This window comes from Aythya fuligula, chromosome 19, assembly GCF_009819795.1.
Source record: "Aythya fuligula isolate bAytFul2 chromosome 19, bAytFul2.pri, whole genome shotgun sequence".
Classification (NCBI taxonomy): Eukaryota; Metazoa; Chordata; class Aves; order Anseriformes; family Anatidae; genus Aythya; species Aythya fuligula.
The window spans coordinates 5,059,490-5,079,967 of record NC_045577.1 but is presented as its reverse complement, the minus strand read 5'-3'; the positions used below and the strand labels follow the sequence as shown (position 1 = coordinate 5,079,967).

Sequence of the window (20,478 nt, the reverse complement as noted above, 5' to 3'; positions counted from 1 at the left end):
GCTCTGCAGTGCACTTTTCCCAAATAGAGCTGCAGTGTTTTGAGGCCAGGATGCCGTCTTAACTCAACTTGATTGAAAAGTTCTGACAGAACAGCAGGACGGTCACGCTGTGGGTGCACCATCCTTCCCCACCACCCTGTTCTGCAGTTCCCCCACCAGGCAGAAAGACGCAGAGCACCTGAAAATAACATCTAGAGCTATAGGAAACTAGTTGCAGGTTCATCACTTTCAGAGCCCAATTAAGGCCATAACGAGCTGCAGGAGCAGATAGTTAACTAAATTCTGTTTTCCTCATGGAGGGAGGCTCTTAGCCTATGCTGGAGGCTTTTCTGCAGCAGCCATGCACCCCCTCTCTTATTTCCTGCTGACTGCAGCTGTGGCTGGCGTAGCTGAGCTGTGGCTGGGGAAGTTGGTGCTCGCGTTCTTTTGCTCTGGCTGGAACTGGTTGCCCTAAATATGCAGGTAAGTCTTTCTTAAATGGAAAATCCTTGATGAAAAGTACTGCGCTGTTAGCTTGCTTAGACTAGCTATGGAAACGTGTGTCTTTAATGCTTCCTCAGGGAGGGACGTTGTTTGTTGTGACTTGTAGCAGTGCTGAGTTTGATGCCTCTGTCATGTCTCCCTTTATTTCTTCTTTCTGTATGTGAGTGTGAATGAATTCCTTTTGACCTGTAGATGGGGAGGTGCCACAACTTTCTTCTTGAAGCCTTCTTATCTGGGAAGATGTGGGAAACACATGGAAATCACGTACCTCCTCCTTTTGGGCAGTACAGGCCTCCAGGAGCCTTTTGGTTTTGTACAACTTTTCTGTTCCTATCTTTTATCGTGTGTGTCTAGGTCTACACGGAGTACTGTAAGGATGTACATGCCCAAATCCTTCCTCGCACCTGTAGAGTAAATTCAGGAGGGAAGGCCCTAGTTATCCAGGTGGCTCAGGGGATGTAGTTTTATTTTGGGGTTGGATAATGAGAGTTTAAGGTCAAGGTTTTCAAAACCTTTGGGAGGTTTGATGAATGGGAATTGGACTTTCCAGACTTGAGGATAGCCTTAAAAATCTCAGAACAAATATCTTTAAAACCTAGGAAAACCAGCTCCCCTGGCACCGCCAGCACAAGTTGAATCCTCTGGGCCTCTTGTACTCAGAAACACCAGGCTGAGGCCGTGGCTGCTCCCTCCGCACAGGACCCAAGCGCACACCCTGGTGTAAAGCTGGGCCGGGGCATTTGTAAGGGTTTTACCTGTTACAAATGCGCTGTTTGGTAACCTACTCGGGCAGCTGTTTTTTATGCTATTGCTATAAAGATTTGCTGTAGCATTCACGCATAATTGGGAGCCCTTCTATTAATAATACATGGGAAGCTCATCTTGCTAATATCACCTTCATCTGAATGTTCCAACTAAATATTTTGATAGATGAAATGGATAGAGAGTGTATTTAAATACTGTTTGTACTGCAGCTAGGGTACAAAAGGGACAGTGCATCTTTAATTAGACAGGTACATCTGCTTAATTAATTTAGCTGTAAAGCCCTTTTTCCTCTTCATTCTTTCATCTATATGCGGACGCTATATTAGTTCCGCTCTGCTGGTTCCATAGAAACTGAGAAAAAGAGCTCGTCTCATTGAGATGCGCTTGGCATGTCTGGGTACGGAGTCTCAGGTCAATGGTCAACCCCCAAGGGTTTGCAGCAGGCCTGAAGTGCAGAACGTAAGGGTTAGCAGAACATGCTAATACTCATGTAGAACTCTCCCTCGGAAACAACTAAAACAATTGACATTCATTTAATTACTGTAAACGAAACAGCCCCTGCATCACTTTGCATAGTAAAGCCTGTTAATACCAAAAAGGTTCAGCGGATGGGAGGAGGAATTAGGCTTTTATAATTGGAATGCAACACTTAAAAACCAATTTGGTAACTATGCTTGATTTTATTAGCATCTTATTCTGGCAAAACAAATGTTAAGCAATGAGAAAAACAAGGTAAAGAGGAGGTGGTGAGAACGCAGCGGGGAGCAGACGTTACTGATTGTACAGCCTGCCCAGTGCTGAAATGGACATCTTTTATCACTTTTTTTCGAAGACACTTTGCGGAGAGGGCTGTTTGGAGGTTGTGCTACACGCAATATGTTACGCTGTTAATTACGCAGTTCAGCACCAAGATGAACGCCTTCAGCTCTTCCACAAACTTTCATGTCCACCTGCTCCAGACAATGGATCCTTCGTGCGCTGTGGTGGAAGGATGCTGGAACACCCCCAGGCAGGAATCCCAGTCCTCCAGCACTGTCTCTGCAGGGCAGCCCTGGAGCTCTTGAGACCTTTCCCCTGCCTCCTTCTGGTTTCTCACCTTTCCTCTTAAGGCTTAGATGCATCTTGGGTGATGATGCCAGCACAGAAGCCTTAAATGGAACTGGTTTTACAGTCCTTTCTTCATGAGGTGTTGTAGGAGCTGTGACTGCAGGGAGGGAAGGGACAGGGAGGTGTTCTCACAGTTCCTGAAGGTTTGTTTTAGCTCAAAGATGAGCTTAGCAGGTTCCTGTGCCTCAGGGTCTGCTTCTCAGAGGTGCAAACTGTGGTTACGACCCTCTAACTGCCCACATCCAAATCAGAACCTTAAAGGTGACTTTGCCTCGTTCTTAATTCGCACAGAAAAGCATCTGTGCCTCTCCACGAGCAGGCTCTCCTGGGTTACTTCCCTCTTTCTGCAACAAGAACTGTTTGATCCTGTGGAAGAAAAGGAAAGATGATTGTCAGCTCCACTAAGAGCTGTGCTGCAGCGGGAAGGTCTCCTGCAGCATTGGTGACAGCTGGCTGTGCTGCTTGCCCTATGAGATAAGGATGGAGCAAGCCAGTTTGGCACCTAGGAGTCAAACCTGCCAGTGCTGCAACTGGGAAGTCACTGCCCAGGTCTATGAAAACGGGCTTGAAAGCATGGTTACAGACCTCCTGCTTCGCCCTTCCTCCATGCATAGCCGCACAGGTAACTAGTGCTTATTCCCCTGCCCCAGCTACTTGGATGCTTACAGGCAGTGCCCAGTACTCATTACTTGCTTTAACCAAGCAGTTTCCATTGCAAATAACTCAGAATTAATGAAATGAGGCACATTCATCTCACTTATCTAGAAAAGCACGTTATTAAATCTGCAGAACAGCTAAAACTGTCTAAACTCTTCTCATATCTGGAAAGATTAAAATCAAGAGCTAATCTTTAATCTGCCTTTGGTCAGCTTAGGCTAAAAATCATTTATGCTTCTGTTCTACAAATGAAGCCCAGGGCTACCACAGTCTCCAAGGAGCTGTCCGCCTGCAGCGTGCAACTCCCTTGAAACAAACAGCACCCGGCCCCGGCCTTGTGGGGGCCTTTCCCACAGCTCCTGCTTGAAGTCTTTCAGATACCGTAGCTGAGAAGTCTGACTTTCACAAGGCGTAGGGTCTACTTTGCTGCTCCGTGTAGTCCTTCTGGAAGTGAGATTTTTATTATTAATTTTAAGCATGAAGGACTGAGTCCTGTTCTTTCTTGCCGGTCTCAGCTCTTGACTCTGCATGTCCCTCCCAGGAATTCAGTCCCTTAAAATACAGATGTTACAAAACCGAACTTTATTTATTTAGAATAAAAAAGGAGCAGGATTACAATGCTACTGTCGCAGTATACAAAACATTCATCCAGGTTTGCTTCATATGTACAAAACGTGCCATATACACAGCATCAATATTCACAGCAGCTTTGTCAGACCCTCCATGAACGAAGTCTCAAAGGAAGAATCCAGGAAGTAAAGATTAAAACTCAGCTTTGTTTCTCATTCAGCCTGGTGACCACACGGTCTGCCAGCTACAACACTCGCACCCTGGAATGGAATTGAAGTAGCACGAAGAGATCAATTAGATTAGCAGAGCAATTAAATCAAACTTTTCTCTGAACAGTTCCATTTGGATGGCTCTTGACTCTTCCCTTTTCAGGACTGGCTTCCTAATTTTAGCATTAAATAAGAATGCTGCGGAGCTGGCATGGCCCTGTAACTCCTGCTGTAGGCTCTCAGCAGTGCGTGAGTCCTCCTGCGATGAAGATGCTCCAACTCAGATATTCACATTTGGATTGATTCAGCTGCAGCCTAAGACAGCACAGGGAATCACTCCACTTTCTGCTCTGAACTGTAGTGTAGTTAATGCTAATAAGTGCCCTGGGTACCTGCTGCGTTGCGACAATGAAAGCAGTCCTGGCTGGTCGTGCAGAGGCAGCTGTGACACTCCTGAGGTCACTACCCAGATCATGCACGCAGATGACAGACCAGCAGGAGTTCTAGGTCTTGCAAATAAAGAGAGCTAAAAACTGAATCAGCACTAATAAAATTTCGCGGTGGAATAAAATGTTCCAGCTGACACCAAGGGCCTGGGAACACCTCCAGTGTGAAGTATTAATGCATACCTTGTGTGAGTTAGAGCGGAGTATTGCACAGACTAATTTAAGTGACAGTATGTGCACAAGGCCCTCCGTGAGAAGTGAAAACAAAAGCTCTGTAGACATTGCTGTACGTACACACTAGCCTCTACAAACTGAAAAACCATCCTGGACTGAGACTTCCAAGAGAAGGCAAAAATCTGTCTTGTCATGATTCCTCCAACTTCAGTAGGTAGGGCAAGAATCTAGGTGTACTTGAAGCTCAAGTTGTCCTTGTTTACCCACATGGAGGGGGGAAGCAGCTTTGCCAGTGGAGCAGTAAACTAGCAGGCATCTCCACACAGAACATGGTACCAGCTCTGGTTAAAGGACAAACCCCTGCCCTCATCAGTGTATGTCTAAAATGCAAGCGTAGTTTGTGCGTTTACAGGCCTGATAGAGAAAGCTCCAAAAGGGAACCCAAAAAGGGGGACGAGATTAACTACTTTGAGCATTTCACCTTTATTAGCTGAGATCCTCTAAGCTTTTTCTTCTGGTTAATTTTGGTATTCACTGTAAATCTGACTTTTGCCATGACCACCAGTGCTCTGAGGCTGGCTGCAAAAATAAGACAAGCTAGTGCTCTGTGGCACCAGATTTTGACGTTTCCTATATTGCTACTATACTGACCTTGTGTGTTTTGCACCCAAAGATGTCAAATTGAGCAACAGCTTAAGTGACTACCGCCAGCCTGCTCTGTGGTGAGGGCTCTGAGGAGTGGGATGGGTTCTTCTCCTTGTTATCTCCTCTGATGCCATACCCAGAGGTGGCAACTGAGGCTCCAGTAATTGTGCCTGCACAGCTGCCCGCTGTTTCACAGCCTGGGTAAGCAATAAGGCTTCATATTTGAGAAAAACTTGTAAAAACAGGTCTCCTATTAATGTTAGTTTAGGGTATAACAGCACAAGTAGGGTTTATTAACCCTTAACTAGGACTATAAATGTTTGCGTTCAGCTCTTTCATGTTGAGAATCCCTCAATGAGGCTAGAATAAATGGTGTTATGCTGCATAATCAAACCTAGTAAACTTAAGAAAATCAGGGAAATATTTATTTGCCTGTGTGTATCTACTAGCAACCACAGTATTTCCTCTCTAGAAATATACAGTATGGACACTCAGGACACTGTCATAATGACCTCAAACTTCCACCTTAGTTCAGACAATGGCATTTGTAGCAGCAAGGCACAAAACAGCTGTCCAAAACCAGCCCAGAGCTGTCCTGCTAATCTGTTGAACGGTTTGGATTTCTTCATACTAGGGGAAGAGTGACAGGCTTGTTGTCAGCACAAGAAACTCTTGTGTTTGCTACCAAATGGTCAGGCAATTGAGAGCTTTTAACTATTCACTCGTTTATCTTGCAAAGCTTAGGGCAAAGACCTAGTGAGTAAATTGGTTTTGTGGGGCTTATTCTTCAAATACTTCACTTTGTGTCTCAGACCAGACTGGGCCATAACATGGGACAGCTCCACTGTGTACTAGTTGGGAAGGCAGCTCTGTTCAGGGCAAAATAGTGCAAGGACCTGGCAGCAGGTGCTCGTACCACCCTCATCCACTTGCTTTCCCCATACACAGCATGAAAGCAAAGGTTTTGGTTAGGGAAAGCAGAAGGGGTAACGCAGCAGGGTGCTGCTGTAGCTCTGCAGGCTGCTACTGAACTCTAAGAGGAATGGGTCTAAACCCCACTAAACCCTAGAACTGAAGGCAGGAGTCCAAGACAGATTACAGGTTTCTCCAAGGAAGTCTCAGCTGGTAGCTGGGCAGAAAATTCGGGTAAGCCCAACATCAGAAGTTCCTGTTCTGAGGTGTGCTGCTCTATTCAAGTCTACACTGGTTAAAAATACTCTTAGGGACCAATGATTGTTCTAAAAAAATAAATAAATCACAATACCTCTTTACCCGTTGTGAATGGGTCAGGGTGAGAAGTGAAAGCTTTGTGCTAAAGGATCTCCATTGGCATGCAGACAAAGCCGACATCACTGGCTTTAAAATTCCATTCTCCCAGCAGTCATAAATCAGGTTAAATAAACGGGCAATGGTATACTGAGTATCTACTGCCTTGCAAGACAAGGGAAATAAACATTAATGCTGAAATATTAGTGCTAGGTGTACTAGCTTCTATGTGGCTAAAGCATTACATCTCTAGGGAAAATCAAAAGAACTGCTAGAAGTGAGCACCAGGATGTCATCTAGTGATAAGTGTACTGAGCCTTTTGGTCAGCTAGATGTTTCAGCAGACCAAGATGTTGTTATGGTCTCTAAACCAGTATCAAAAAAATTATATTTGACTTTTTTTTTAAAAAAAAAAAAAAAAAACTTTTATACATGGCTCTGGAAAGTTCTCTTGCCTCCAGAATCAGGTGAATCTCTAAATTGGAACATTTACTCACTGAGAGAACTGGTCAGGACTGTCTGGATGAGGTCTTGGAGCTTCTACTCAGAATGGTTCCCCTACCACCACAAATTAACCCTTCTGTTCAGCTCGTGCTGAAAAATAGATGTTTTGTTTCCCCCAAGCCTCATTAACACTGGGAAGGAGAACAGAAATGCTGTCTCAGGTACAGTGCCTGCCTCAGACTGCGCACAAATTAGGTACCAAGGTTACTCTGACTTTGTTTTACTAGATACTATCACAATCCACATTTTCCTTCCACCCAGACACACAATTTTCAGTGCATGGCAATAAAAAACTAAACATTTCTTTAATACAGTTATGGTATCACTTCCAAGGTTATTTACAAACAAGACTGATTATTTTACAGATGAATGTGCTTATGCTGCTCTAGTCTACCATATTAATATTATTCTGAGTAAAGCACTATCATGCTTAATGCATGAAACACTGGGTAGTAAGGACAGCTGATGTGTTTTAATGTTAGCTGAAAAAAAAATTGCTCCTGCTAAAGGTTAAGGAACACTGAGAAAATATGCATAGTCATCAAATCAAGGAAACGTAGGCACCAATCCACGCATGCGTTGCTGGAGACTGATACTGTTGGGACAATTCCTTGATTTTTCCTCAAATAGCTACAGAGGACGTCACACACAGTCAGAAGTGTCATGAATCACAAACAGGGCAGCACATTGGAGTGTCCAAATTCATATTCTGAGGAATGTAAATACATGAATTTTATATTATTTGACAACATGTTTTTTAAGTTAACAAGACAACTGTACCATATAACCATACATATTTTAGAGGTATTATTCCTCTAACGCTGCATAGGAAGTTGAAAAGGATTCTCCTGCTCCCCATATGAACTAGATGCCAAAGACAGAAAGAATCTTTTTCTGACAGGACGGTTAGAAAGCAGAATAAATTTCTGGGCTCAGCCATGCTACATCATTGGCATATTTATGAATCTCTTGAGAAAAAGTCAGGGTTATACAAGAGAAGCTTTACCAGGCTCCAAGACCAGCTGTGGAAACTTTGCCTCTAACATGTTAGCCATGTTGGGGTTTTTGTTTTGGTTTGCTTTTACTGCATTATTATGAAACAAGAAACTGCCCGCTGGGAGTGATTAATTGTGTGTCCCATTTCTGTAAAGCAACATATCAGGGAGACTCAGTTCAATTGCAAGTACAGTAGATGGGCAATGGTTGTGGTACCGAGTTGCACTGGAAAAGATTCTTGGTGGTAGAGGGTTAAGTGAAACAGAAGGCGAACTGGCAAAAGCTAGGAAGTGGTTAGAGCTTAGTTTGGAAAAAGAAAGTGGGGCAACAGACATGAGCATTGGAAGTTATATATATATATTAGTGTTTAATCGAATTGCTAATAGTTTAATAATTATTACATTAAAAATTATTACTGATCCGTATTTGACACAGGCAGCCAATTTGACCCTTCTGACTGCAATACTGTTACAATAGTTGAAAGGCAGTTAAGTCTTCTAGACTTTACATGGTCTGTTCTGAAAGTAGTAGGACTCATTTTTTAAAAAAAAAAAAAAGTTTATTCAGGAGAATAGAACAAATGATTAGAATTTTTCAAAGTAGCACCCTTCCGCATCTACACACTGCTGCCAATGAGTTTTCCAGTTTTCGTACGCCTCCAGGAACGCCTGGACCTGAATGCTGTTTAGCTCCCTCGTCACGGCCTCTTGAAGCACCTCTACTGATGCGTGATGCTTCCCCTTGAGCGTCGATTTTATTCTCGGGAATAGAGAAAAGTCTGGCGGGGCCAAGTCAGGGCTGTAGGGGGGCTGAGGCAGTGCTGTGTGGCTCGGCGCGTTGTCATGGTGCAGCCGCCAATTGTTGACGATGGCTGGGCCGACACGAGCAATGAGTTTTCGCAGTCTTGTGAGGACTTCCACATAAAAAACTGCATTAACTGTTTGTCCAGGTGGTACAAACTCTTTTTGGATGACTCCATGTCAATCAAAAAAACAAATGAGCATGGACTTTTGCTTGGATTTGCTCATTCGTGCTTTCTTGGGGCGTGGGGAAGCAGGGGTTTGCCATTCTGTGCTCTGCCGCTTACTCTCCGGGTCGTATTCAAACACCCACGTCTCATCACCGGTCACTACATTATCCAAAAAGTCGGGCTCCTCATTCACATGATGACATGATGAAGAAGATCCTGGCAGATCGCTTTCCGGTTGGCCTTTTGCTCCTCTGACAACACTCACGGCACAAACTTCACGCACGCTTTCCTCATGGCTAAATTTTCTTTCACCATCTCAAAAACTTGGGTGTGAGGAATGCTCAAGTCATCAGCAATCATTCTGATACTCATCCAGCGATCACGGTTCAGTAAATTTTTCACTCGCGACACATTTTCATTGGTCTTGCTGGTCGAAGGGCGTTCGGAGCGGTCGTCATCTTCCACTCTTTCCCTACCTTCTCGGAATAGCTTGTGCCGCTCAAAAACACCCGATCTACCCATGGCAGCATCACCATAGGCCTCCTTAGTCACGTCGTGAGTCTCTTTGCCCGTTTTACCAAGCTTTACACAAAATCTGATCGCGTATCGCTGCTCCAGTAAACGCTCCATGATTCTCCGTGACAAGGCGTTTTGACAGGTGTTCACAGTACAAGCAACCTGCTCTCTTCAACGGCCAACAGCCGACTGCCGATTTTTCCCAGCGCTCCCAATATCCCCCTCCACTGATCCTGCGCGCGCAGACCGCCTCTCATTCGCCCAGGAAAAAGCCAGTCCTCCTACTTTCAGAACAGACCATGCAAGTGAAACTAATGTAATGGCCAATTTCTTTCGTATGGCTGTAACTGGCATTTGCTTCACTCTGCAAGAAATTAGAGCCACAAATTATTTTGATAGTTTAATGTTCTGCAGCAAGTGCCAGTACTTGTTAAAAAGCAAACAAGCACTACAAGCTGAAGCCTTCTCTACCCACCAAGACTATTCAAGAGGCAGATCCGCTGTTCCCGTCCTAGCTTTTGAGAAATCACACGGTGTCCAGGCAGAAAGGACAGTTCACGCTGCGACCTTAAGATTTCAGCTTCTGTTCAGTAAAAGGAAGTGTGTCCAGCTGCTGATACTTCAATGGGGTGTGTTTCCAAATTGCTTTATGAACTCAATCTTCCAGGTGTACTCCTGGTTCTGGAGCATGGAATGGCCTCTGGACCTAAGGAGTTTCTAGAACCTCCAGTGTTCTATTTACAGGGTCACAGACATTGTCTTCCCTTTCTGTAAAGTGTTTATTTCTGTGCCCTCTATCCTTCTAGACTGAAGGGGGCTTATGTAGTAGTGAAAGTATTTTCAGTCTTTACATAGCTCTTCTCTAGAAGACAGGAGAATCACAGAACGTGCAAGGTCCTTGCAGTAACCTCTTGATCCACTCAGGATCTGCAAATAAGAAAAGTTGTTTAGAGCTGGAGGCAGAGATGAACACAGAAATGGTGCTGAAATGGACAAACTAAATAGTAAACCTCAAGGTCTGTGTATATTCACCATGCAGGATTAACTGAGAGTTAATCAGCCTCTCTGTACAGAACCTTAAGTTCTGCAGTTGATCCTTAGCGATGAATGGAATACCTCAGGGGCAGTGAAAAAGTATCAATAGGATTCCCTCCCCCTCAGAACTGCATCAGTTTTTGCTGACATATGTATGTTCTGGCAACAGCAGATGAGATAATGTCTTCCCAGAGAACACAGCTATTAATTGTTCGTCTCTTGGTGGCTCTTAGTATTCTGCCATCACCTACACTTTAAGACAAACTGTTAGACTACTCCATGATTTATTTCTTCAAATGCAGCAGTTAAGAAGAAAACCATTTTCTGGCACAGCTTGTCCGTCCTCTAGCTGTGAAAACACAGAGCCCAAAGGCTGACTGGCCCCCGCAGCCTGCCCGGATGATGTTCTTACAACAGGTTTGGAGCCTAAGCCAGCAAGGTGCCAATTTTTTCTTAACCTGTGCTGGAGCAATACAGCTCTGAAATCGGACGTCAAAAATGTTCAGCATTTGCAGACCTGGAAGCTAACTCATTGCTTTAACTTGAATATAAACTAACAGCTGTAGCTCTCCAGCACAGGTTGCATGTTTACCAGCTGTCATAAAACACAGTATTTACAAGATAATTTCTGTAGTTGCTATTTTGTAGTTAACATATGCCATTAATGCATGGACAGCAGCAAGAGACCACGAAATGCATGACACTGGTACCTTCACATAGCTGCCTACAAGGGGAAAAATTAATGAAACAAATTCAAGTCATTACGCTGATAAGAATACATAATCCTGCCCTTACAGGAGCAGTTTACCTTCTGGGGTTGGATGCCGTGCAATGCTGTCATGAAGCAAACACCTCCTGTACACCAAGCTCTGACAGGACTGGTAGGTTAGAAAGCACCTGTGAAAGGACAAGTCGTTTTATCACAAGGCTCGGGGTTTTACTGTTTTGTGACCTGCTCCTGTGTCCTGACTGAAGGCTGGGTTCTGCTCCCAAAAGACCTTACTTTCTGAGTAGGGGCAGCTGTGAGCCACATCGAACAAAAATTAATGGTTTATTCATGCAGCTAAGTGAAACTTCCCAAGTGTACGCATAAATGAAAAGGCCAAAACCCAAAATACTATGGAAAAGGTTTCATCGTTGGCCAAAGAACTTTAGCACACAGTGGAAGAGGTCAAGAGCTCCTGTGCAGGGGAGGAACCAAAGCATCATTACACGAAAGTAATGACTACTTAACCAAAATAGCACACAGGATTAGGTGGTAAAAGTTTTTCTGAAGTGACAGACTACAGACTGGCTAAGTCTCTAGGGACAAACATCATATCCCAATACATTGATGTTGAAAAATTTCTTTTTCTAGATGTTTCAGACTTCTCAGTGTAGTTGTTTCCAATCATTTCCTCTTAAATTACTTTGTTTTCAAATGCTGAAGTAGCTAGAACAAACTCTTTCATGTGCTGTTCAAAAGGATGACTGGTGCTTGATTTTTTTTTATTTTTTTTCCCTACTCTCTACTTTTTCACTGCTCCCTCCCTCCCCTGGCTTGGTGAAAAAAAATAGATGACCAAAAGCATTTTATTTTGAAAACAGTGTAAGTAAGAGAACCGAGTCCAATCTACAGTGCCTTCTTTCTCAGGGAAGAGCCACAAAAAATGCAGATAACTGCAGCATGGTAACGTGCTTCATGACTTTCTACTCCAGCAGTAGGAAATATTTTTAAGTTAGCTATTTAAACATGTTAAATTTATGCAGAGGGGGCAAAAAACTCTGAAGAGCAGATTACCTGAGCCAAATATGTCCATTGGAGCAGACTGCCTGTTTGCGATCAGTGAATGGCAGGATCTCTTTACACAAGCTGCAGTGCTCTGGAAAAGTCTGTTTGTTCATTTTCTTTAAGATATGCCCAATCAGCACCTGGGAATACACAGCAGTCAGCATCGTTTATAGCGAGACAGCTGCCTACTGAAAGGTAGAAAAAGTCTCTCAGGATACTGTGATTTCAGAATGAGTTACAGGATGCAAAGACCTATCCGCTTCACCGAAATCATATAAAGAAATATAAACGTAAGGCTGTCACAGGGATGTATTAATTTATTCTTGAAATATGATCACCTGGATTTATCTGTCCCATACCACAGGGATACAGAACTTAAGAGCAATCAGTCTTAGGTTAAGCTAATTGCAAAAGCAGAATATTTGATATCATACCACTTAGGGGATGCCAGTGATGGTTACAGCAGTGTTTTCAGTTCTTGTATGTATCACAGAAGATGTGCTAAAAAAAAATCCTGTTCAAAAATTAGTGAGATGTATGTCTACAGCAGTCATCTTAGAGGATACATAATGTTTATAGCAGAACATTTACATGATAGAACTTATCCTTGACATTTCAGTAGATACAAACCACATCCCAAGAACCTTTAAAATGTGACAGCAAACTGGATAAAATAGTTTGGCAGGCAGCTTTTAATCACTATAAAATGAAGAATCTTGTTTACAAGGTAAGAAAAGCAATGTGTTGGGCCTCCAATTCATAGTAATTGGGCACCAGAAGAACACAGGAGTTCTCCCAGAATGCTTTCCTACTGAATTATGAAGGCCACGCTGTGTGGCCTGCTGCCTTGCAAGTCCAGCAGAGAACACCACGTTACATCAGCAACAGAAACCGTGCTTGCTTCCTCTGTCTTTCTGAATGTAATGTAAAGGTTGATATTTAGAGTTCACGTGATTTAAGGATGTAGGTAATGAAAAAAATTGTTCTCTGCTCAAAGAGGTACAGGCACATCTGAGACACTCTTGTCATCAAGTCTTAAGGCCTGGAGGCTGATGGCAGTGTTCCCACTGATGCTTTCTTTGTCTGCTGCCTATACTCAGAGAACTTCATTGCCCAGCGCAGGGCTCACTGATCACATATTTCCTGCCACATTTACCCTACACGTTGCAATAAATGCAAGCGTGTCTGAAGGTTCAGGCCATAAACATGGTATATTTAACTCACAAAACAGTTACTTTCAGAATCTCTTTAACTTATTTTCATGGAAGGTTTGTGGAGCACCGACAGGACCAGATGTACCACCTGAACAGTCACAGTACTTTGCATAATAAATACTTTAAGAAGTGATGCTGCAACTCTGGAAAGTTAGAACTTCAGGTGTAATTCGCTAGAGGAAGAATCACCTAAGTTTAGTTTTGTAGAGATGCTAAATTAAGTAGATCTAGCCACAAAAACATTCTTCTCTCTCGGTGCATGTTCTAACCCCACTTAAAAGGGAATAAACTGTGATCCTCTTCCTTGTTTCACAAAAACTCAGACACGTTTATTCCTTTTGTACCTGATCCAGATTTCAATGTCTGTTTTTACATTCCCTCCTATTCCACAATTCCAAGGCAGGGAAACTTACCATGGGTGCTCTACAGAAGCTGTCTAGCAAGGATTACACGATTACAGTTCTCCTTCCCACCCCTAAAGCTGCGTTTTCCTTTTAGGCTGTGGAGGGGGGTGAAAGAAGTAACACCGAATCCCCAGAGCATAGAGGTGCACTTACTCGTGCTGTTCTGTCCTCATATCCGTCATCGGACATTAAGAAGTCACAGACTCCTCTGGTGGGAATACTGGTGTTTTCTGTAATCCATGTGTGTAGATAAACTTCTCCCAACACCCGTTTCATGTGCTCTCGTGTCAAGTGCATTTCTACTGCCTCAATCTGTGCCTGTACTTCAAGCAGCTTTTCTTCCATTGGCTCGTGGCCTCCTATCTCACTTGACTGAGGAAGAGAATCATCGGCAGTGTCATCTATGTCCATACCTTTGCCTGTGTCACATAGGTTCTGCTTGCTGGCTCGTTTAGAAGTTCCTTCCTCTTGATCGTCTTCAGTGCTGCCCATTCCGGGGGAATCAGATACCAGTATTTTTGTGTCCTCGTGTGAAGGTCTCCACATGACCTCTGAGGGAGCTTTCTGCATTGACTGGTACAAAATCCTCAGGAGAAACAGCTTAAACCGCCAGAAGTAAGTAGAACCGCAGCTCTCAATCTTTTTATCCAGCGCTTCCTGTAAAAATTGAGGAATATGCTTCTCCTTCAAAATTTTCCAGCGTACGAGATCTGTCAAGTCCACTTGCCGGAAAAGGTTCTGAACAGAAGATTCCAGGAGCTGCGCGGCTGCCTCCTCAAAAGTCTTAAGAGTAACAAACTGAACTTGGTAGTTTTTGTTAACGGGGTGCAGACCGTTAGTCATGCCCTCTGTCGTAATAACTGCTAAGTACGCACCACAGGGGCTAACAGCTATTCCGTGAGTCCTCACAGAGCCAAACACTTCTGAGAGCTTAATCAGCTGGTGCTCGAACTTTAAAGCAACATCTGTGAATATAGGAATCAGCTGCCTTACCTTTCCGTCACTGGAGCACGTATACACTGTGCCGTTCTGTTTGTCCGCAGTCATAGACACAATTGGCAACGAATGAAGCCCTGTCACGTGGGAATTATGGACGTTCAGACCTGCCTTGGATATCAACAGAAGACACCAAAACACGTAAGATCCTCTTGCGGCCACCACTAAGCTACAGCTACATTTCTGGTAGGGATGGTAAAGTGGAATACATTTGATACTGTGCACTGGTAACTGGTCCATTTCTTGCCATAAGACTACGGGTTGTCTTAGCGTAAAATAGCCTTTGACTGCTTTTAGATTGACAGGAAGAATTTTAACTGGCCCAAAAGCACTCCCTACGATAAGTCCACTCATCTTTCGGTTGTTATGTTCATATTCCCACCAAGACAGGACACTCGGAGAACTTATTCCAGACTCTATGGTATTGCAAGAAGTAATTGATTCCTTACCCAGAAACGGAAGCTGAAACTGCCAAACCGCAATGTTACTGTTTTCAAAGAGCACTGCTAAGAGCACGCTACCAACATCCCGGCACTCGTTGTTGTGTTTGACCTGCTGCGTGGTACAGATACCCGACCACTCCATGCGTACTGGGGTCTGCATGCTGTGCCGCCGCTGAAATTCAGCAAAGTCTTCTAGCTCTCCCCTGGGAGTGTCAGCCTTGGAAAGTTTGTAATTGGCTTCGTACAAACGCTCGCCATAGATTTCCGTCAGGTCCACCAGCTGCACCCACTGCAGTCTGTTGAGGTTTGCGTGGATGGTCAATCGATTGTCCATGGTTAAAGCTGCCAGCAGGCATCGTCCGTTGGCGTCACAGCCCAGCGGTGACCAGCTGGAGTACTTGAAGCCTCGCATTGGCGGCAGCGACTTCCCCTCAGGATTGAACACTCGATCTAGCATAAACGTTTGACTGACCGTGGGATCCATTGAACTGGAGAACTTTTCCCTACATTCTGCTACCTCCTTCTTTGGACCAACCTAAAAGATAACAACAAAAAAAAAACACGTTTAAATACATTTCAGAATGATATTTTAAGTAGAGTTTCTTGGATTTAATTCTCCCTTGAAATCAAGCACCCTATCACAACCTATGTTACAGTGTTCAAATTAATTGTTAATTAACCTCAATCTTGAAGATTTAAGCCTCGCTGTTGACCTGAATTTGTATAGCTTTGACTTCCTGCTACTGGATCTTTGCTGAACCAAACAATGTTTTCATACTTGTGCCCTGGAACAGGCTCCCCAGGGCCGCAGTCACAGCACCAAGCCTGTCAGAGTTTAAGAAGCTTTTGGACTGTGCTCTGAGTCATATGGTCTGAGTTTTTGGGTTGACCTGTGTGGTGCCAGGAGTTGTTGGACTTGATGATCCTTGTAGGTCCCTTCCAACTTAGTCTATTTTATCATTCTGTAAGACTTCTGTTCTCAAGTGTGTGCGTAAAGGTACGCATTTAACAACTTGCAAAGCACTCGGTATTTCAACGCCAGTCACTCCATATTCTCAACTTTGGGGGAAAAAAAATAGATCTGTGGCAACAGAGTTATAATTTAACAAGACACAGCCAGACTTGATTCCTGCCTGTGCTGAGGCCTGTGAAATCAAGACATCCCACAGAAACACAAAGCCGAAACCCTTCATCTCCAGCAGTAACCCTAGAACGATCTTTACCTAAAATCCTCCTGAAACCGTTACCGGAGGAGCAGAACTGAAGCGATTCTTGCAAAAACAGCAAACTTTTCGAATCCCTTGAGCTTCCTTCCCACACAAAACACCTTCCCTGCCCCCCCGGGGCCGTTACCTTCCCCTCACTCAGCTCACCTTGAGGTAACAGGCGGCGGCGGGCGCGGGCACGGCGGTTCGGTGGATCACCATCTCCTGCCCGCCGCCCTGCACGTCGCTCAGCTGCTCCAGCACGGCGATGCTGCGGGCCGTGCTCACCGACACCCGGTGATCCTCCGACCAGGCCAGCGGCTCCAAGCCGCTGACGCCGTGCTGCAGCCTCACCGCCGGCTCCCTCCTCACGGCCGTCAGCCGAAACCCGGCGCTCGCCGCCGCCGCCGCCTCCTCCACCAGCGACTCGAGGCCCAGCGGCGGCTCCTCCTCTGCTGCTGCTGCTGCCGGGCTGCCCCCGCTCGCCCCGGCCGCCGCTGCCGCCATTTTACCGCCGCCTCACGGCCGCTCCGCCCGCTGCGCGCTTGCGCCGCCGCCGAAGCCCTCGGCGGCCGCCGGCTGAGGCTGCCCCGCCGCTGCCTGAGGGGGCACCGGGAGCTCGGTTTTCCCCTCTTTTCCTCCCCTCCTCGCCTTTCAGCCGGGCTCCGGCCGCAGTTTGGGTTCCCTCGGTGGTTCCTGGAGCCGTGTGGAGGCGGCGGGGCATGGCGGCGGGAGGGGCGCTGCTCCTCAACCTGAGCTCTGGCAGGGTGAGTGGGGCTCCGGGGAGAAGCTCGCTGCGTGTGGGGTGTCCCGGCTGGTCCTCCCCGGCACGGGGATGGGTTTTGGGGTCGGGGATGGGTTTTGGGGTGGTGGAAAAGGGGCGCTTGTGCCCGGGTCGTCTGCTGGCCCCGGAGGCGCTCGGACACGTGTGAGGTGCTGTGAGGAAGATGATGATGATGATGATGATGGTGAAGGGGTGGCGGAGGTGGTTTTGTGAGTTACAGAAACCCCCGCAGCGCTGCGAGGCGCTTTAGGTGCTCTTCTCCCCACAAGTTTTGGGGAAAAAAAAGAGCGAGAATGGGTTCAGAGCGGCGTTTTCCATTTGGAAGCGGGACTTAAAGCGCCGGGCGGCCGGCAGCGGTGGGACGGGGAAGGGCAGCGCCGCCGCCAGCTGCAAGGCAGGAGGGAGGTTTGGGGTGAATTGGGGGGGGGTTTGGTAAGCCAGGATGTTATTTTATTGAGAATGCCCCCACCAACTTCCCCAAAGTGTGCTTTGGGAGGGCCTGGAGAAAGCTGTGTTGTTTCAAGTAGGGTAAATGGAGCTGGGGAGAAAGCACAGAGGGGTAATGAAAACAGCTGAAGGGAGATTGCTGCCAAACCTGGCAAAGTTTGCCCAGCCACGCGTGAACGATGTCAGCTACGGTGCAGGGCCTCGGCTGGGTAAGCTGATGGGGTTCTTGGAACTCAGCGGAGCTTAATATGTTTTACAGCAACCGAGGATCACATCTGAGAAGTTCTTGAATGCCAACAATGTGAAGAAGCAGGTGAAAAAAGTAATAGAGCTTGAGAATGATCTGGTTCATGGGGGGGACAAAGAAAATTACAGTGCCCAGCTAAGAGTGGGGAAGAGAGGGAAAAAAGTGAAGCGAGATTGTGCAGGGATTTCACATGTTTCAGGAGTTTTGCAAATGTGTCAAGGAAAACAAGTTCATTGAGAAAAGGCTGGGGGATAGAAAGGAGCTTTGGGGACAAAGGAAGCTAAATTAATTTTCTTCTTCAGTGTTCACAGAGAGATATTGGGAAGGCAAAAAAAAAAAAGAATCTTCAGGTGGTTGGAAGATCAGTAAAAGAAACCAGTTTTGGTAAAAGAAGTAGTGGAAAGCTTAGAAATCCTGAAGCTGGCAGAAGCACAGGCTGGAGTGAAGGACAGGCCATCCTGCTGCCCAGAGAAAGAAAAGGCTATAGAGATGGCTTTAATATAAGGAGAAGGCTTGTAAAACTTTTGAGAGATACATTATTATTATATTTTTAAGCATTTTTGCTCAGTTACTAGAGAAGCTAGACAAAATCGTTTTGTGATAAGCACCATGTATGCCTTTAGATTTTTATTTGAATTTTAGTAGCATTCAGGGGTCTCAGGCATGATGTTGAATTTGTTAAACTAGGAACTGCTTAGCTGCAAAAATCAAACTTCACTTCTTTAGTCAAGGAGATTCTAAAACTAATGGTTCTGTTTTGGGGCTGATGTTTCTGTTCACCATGAGCAAAATAATGGTATTGTTTACTTAATTCCCATTCATTAATGTATTCTTGCTATCTGGTTTGTTTGTTGACATCAAAGCAGTCTAATGCTCTGAAAAGAAAGCTCCAGTCACCTCATGGAAACCCACCTTCGAAACGTAAGCCACCGATAAATGCCTTCAAGAAATGTGCTACAGAAACCAACGTCAGGGAAAAGGGAAGCTTGTCACAGAAATCTCTTCCTAAGAAGCAGTTGACTGACAACCAAAATGAAAGCCAGAAAAGCAAACCTTTCGTTAAGACATCAAGCTTGTTTAGAAACAACCCTGATATCCCAAAAATTCACAGGTATTTTACACAAAGAGGAGGGGGGAAAAAAAAATCAATGCCTTGAAATTCAGTGTCTTGAATTCTAGCCCTTGGTTGGGCATAATAATTGCCAGTTTTTTTTTGTTTCCTTGCTGTTTACATAGATTACTAATGTATGATTTGTAACCATACCATGTGCTTTGTTTTGTTCTGTTTCCCCAAACTCAGAAAAGCAGTGCAGCAGGTACAAGAAAGTATTTTCACTACAGATTCTTTTAGCCAGTTGGACCTCCATCCACATCTGGTGAGTGGCAGGAAGGCTCTGTGCCTTAACAGGATGTTTAAGGGGTGGTGTTTCTTAGAGGGATGAGAGGTGCACCTTTATTCATGGTACCTTGAACAGGCTCACCAGTACTTTGTATCACAGTCTCTTAGCTCAGTGTGCTGGCCAGTATCCTAACCCAACCCAAAACACAGAGGTTCAGCACTTTTCACTGTATGCATCTGTAATACCAAAACCACAAAATGCTATTTAGGGGTGCAGTATTTTAATAAATCTGGTATTTCACAATGTACCAGCAATGGTATGATTCTGATAAGCTATTAGAAATATTTTGAGGACATCGGAACTTTTCCATCTGCCTGCCCTGGACAAGTAATGTAGAGAATAAATATCAGTCTCCTGGTTTTTGCTGTATCTTGTACTCTAAAAGTAAAAAAAGAGACAGCTTGACAATGAAACCTGTTTATTCCTGTTAATTCTCTCCCTAGATATCCACCATAACCACTGTCCTGAAGATATGTAGTATGACCAAGTAAGTAAATCAGTATAAAAACTTTGCACTTCATTGATTGTTTATTATACTTAATTGGATTGTGAAGACCACAGTACTTGTTAGGCTATCCCACTTCCCATCAGGTTTATTTCTTTCAAAATCTGGGACAAGAATGTAACTCATAAGTTACATAGTGAGTCATTGTCATAGCTGGAGACGGAACTTTGTAATCCTAGCTTCTAATTTGGTACTGGAATCATAAAATCACCCTTTTTTGATCTATCATATCTGATGTGTATCTGCAGACTTCCCTTAAAACTCATCTCTACTGATGTAGCTATACAGCAGAGGTGAACATGTGGAAATTGGGGTAAACTGTTCTGAAACAGTCAACGTATGTTTAAACCTTAAGTTTCCATGCTGTGTTGCATCTGTATTTCCTGACTTGTTTGTTTGTTACACAGTGTTCAGAAAGAAACAATCCCTGTGCTCCTGCAAGGCAAAGATGCTCTAGTGAGATCTCAGACTGGTTCAGGTCAGTATCTAGTTGCCAGTTTCCCTTCCTACAGCATTTTAAACTGGATTCCAAATTAAAGAACCAAAACATCATGTTCCCAGTTCAGCTCACAAGAGTGACAGGCTCAGAACCCTGGCGTGGGACTGCCATGGCACAGACAGATGCTGTGCAAACTTCTGTGACAAGCCGGTGCTGGGACTGAATGTTGATGTGCAGCTGCCAGCCATTGCACATGGGCCTGTTCCAAGGCTCGTGCTGG

At 44.8% G+C, this 20,478-nt stretch overlaps 2 protein-coding genes across 3 annotated transcripts in view; one reads left to right on the top strand and one right to left on the bottom strand.

The window, feature by feature from the left end:
• Positions 1–10,162: 10,162 nt before the first annotated feature.
• Positions 10,163–16,883, bottom strand: GTF3C4 (general transcription factor IIIC subunit 4). Its single transcript, XM_032200513.1, has 5 exons — positions 16,545–16,883; positions 13,886–15,706; positions 12,124–12,254; positions 11,152–11,240; positions 10,163–10,235 (listed from the first exon to the last, which is right to left on the bottom strand). The coding sequence occupies exons 1-5, from the start codon at positions 16,881–16,883 to the stop codon at positions 10,171–10,173; spliced, it is 2,445 nt and encodes an 814-aa protein (XP_032056404.1). The 3' UTR covers positions 10,163–10,170.
• A 74-nt stretch (positions 16,884–16,957) lies between these two features.
• The window catches only part of DDX31 (DEAD-box helicase 31), a 47,278-nt gene continuing 43,757 nt past the window's right edge, over positions 16,958–20,478 (top strand). Inside the window, exons 1-5 of one of the 2 annotated variants that reach the window (XM_032200600.1) lie at positions 16,958–17,143; positions 18,721–18,965; positions 19,155–19,230; positions 19,698–19,741; positions 20,167–20,237. In XM_032200600.1, the coding sequence (XP_032056491.1) occupies positions 17,099–17,143; positions 18,721–18,965; positions 19,155–19,230; positions 19,698–19,741; positions 20,167–20,237 (481 nt within the window). In that variant the 5' untranslated portion in view covers positions 16,958–17,098. Of the gene's footprint in view, positions 17,144–18,717; positions 18,966–19,154; positions 19,231–19,697; positions 19,742–20,166; positions 20,238–20,478 lie in introns of both variants that reach the window. The other variant, XM_032200599.1, reaches the window with a different exon arrangement.

What these genes read in the sequence shown, in the direction of transcription:
- GTF3C4 (XM_032200513.1), bottom strand. Translation starts at nt 16,883, where the DNA reads ATGGCGGCAGCGGCGGCCGGGGCGAGCGGGGGCAGCCCGGCAGCAGCA. An exon ending in CCGCCGCCTGTTACCTCAAG is followed by an intron (nt 15,707 to 16,544) that starts GTGAGCTGAGTG and finishes GTTATCTTTTAG; the next exon opens with GTTGGTCCAAAGAAGGAGGT. An exon ending in AATGGACATATTTGGCTCAG is followed by an intron (nt 11,241 to 12,123) that starts GTAATCTGCTCT and finishes GTCCTTTCACAG; the next exon opens with GTGCTTTCTAACCTACCAGT.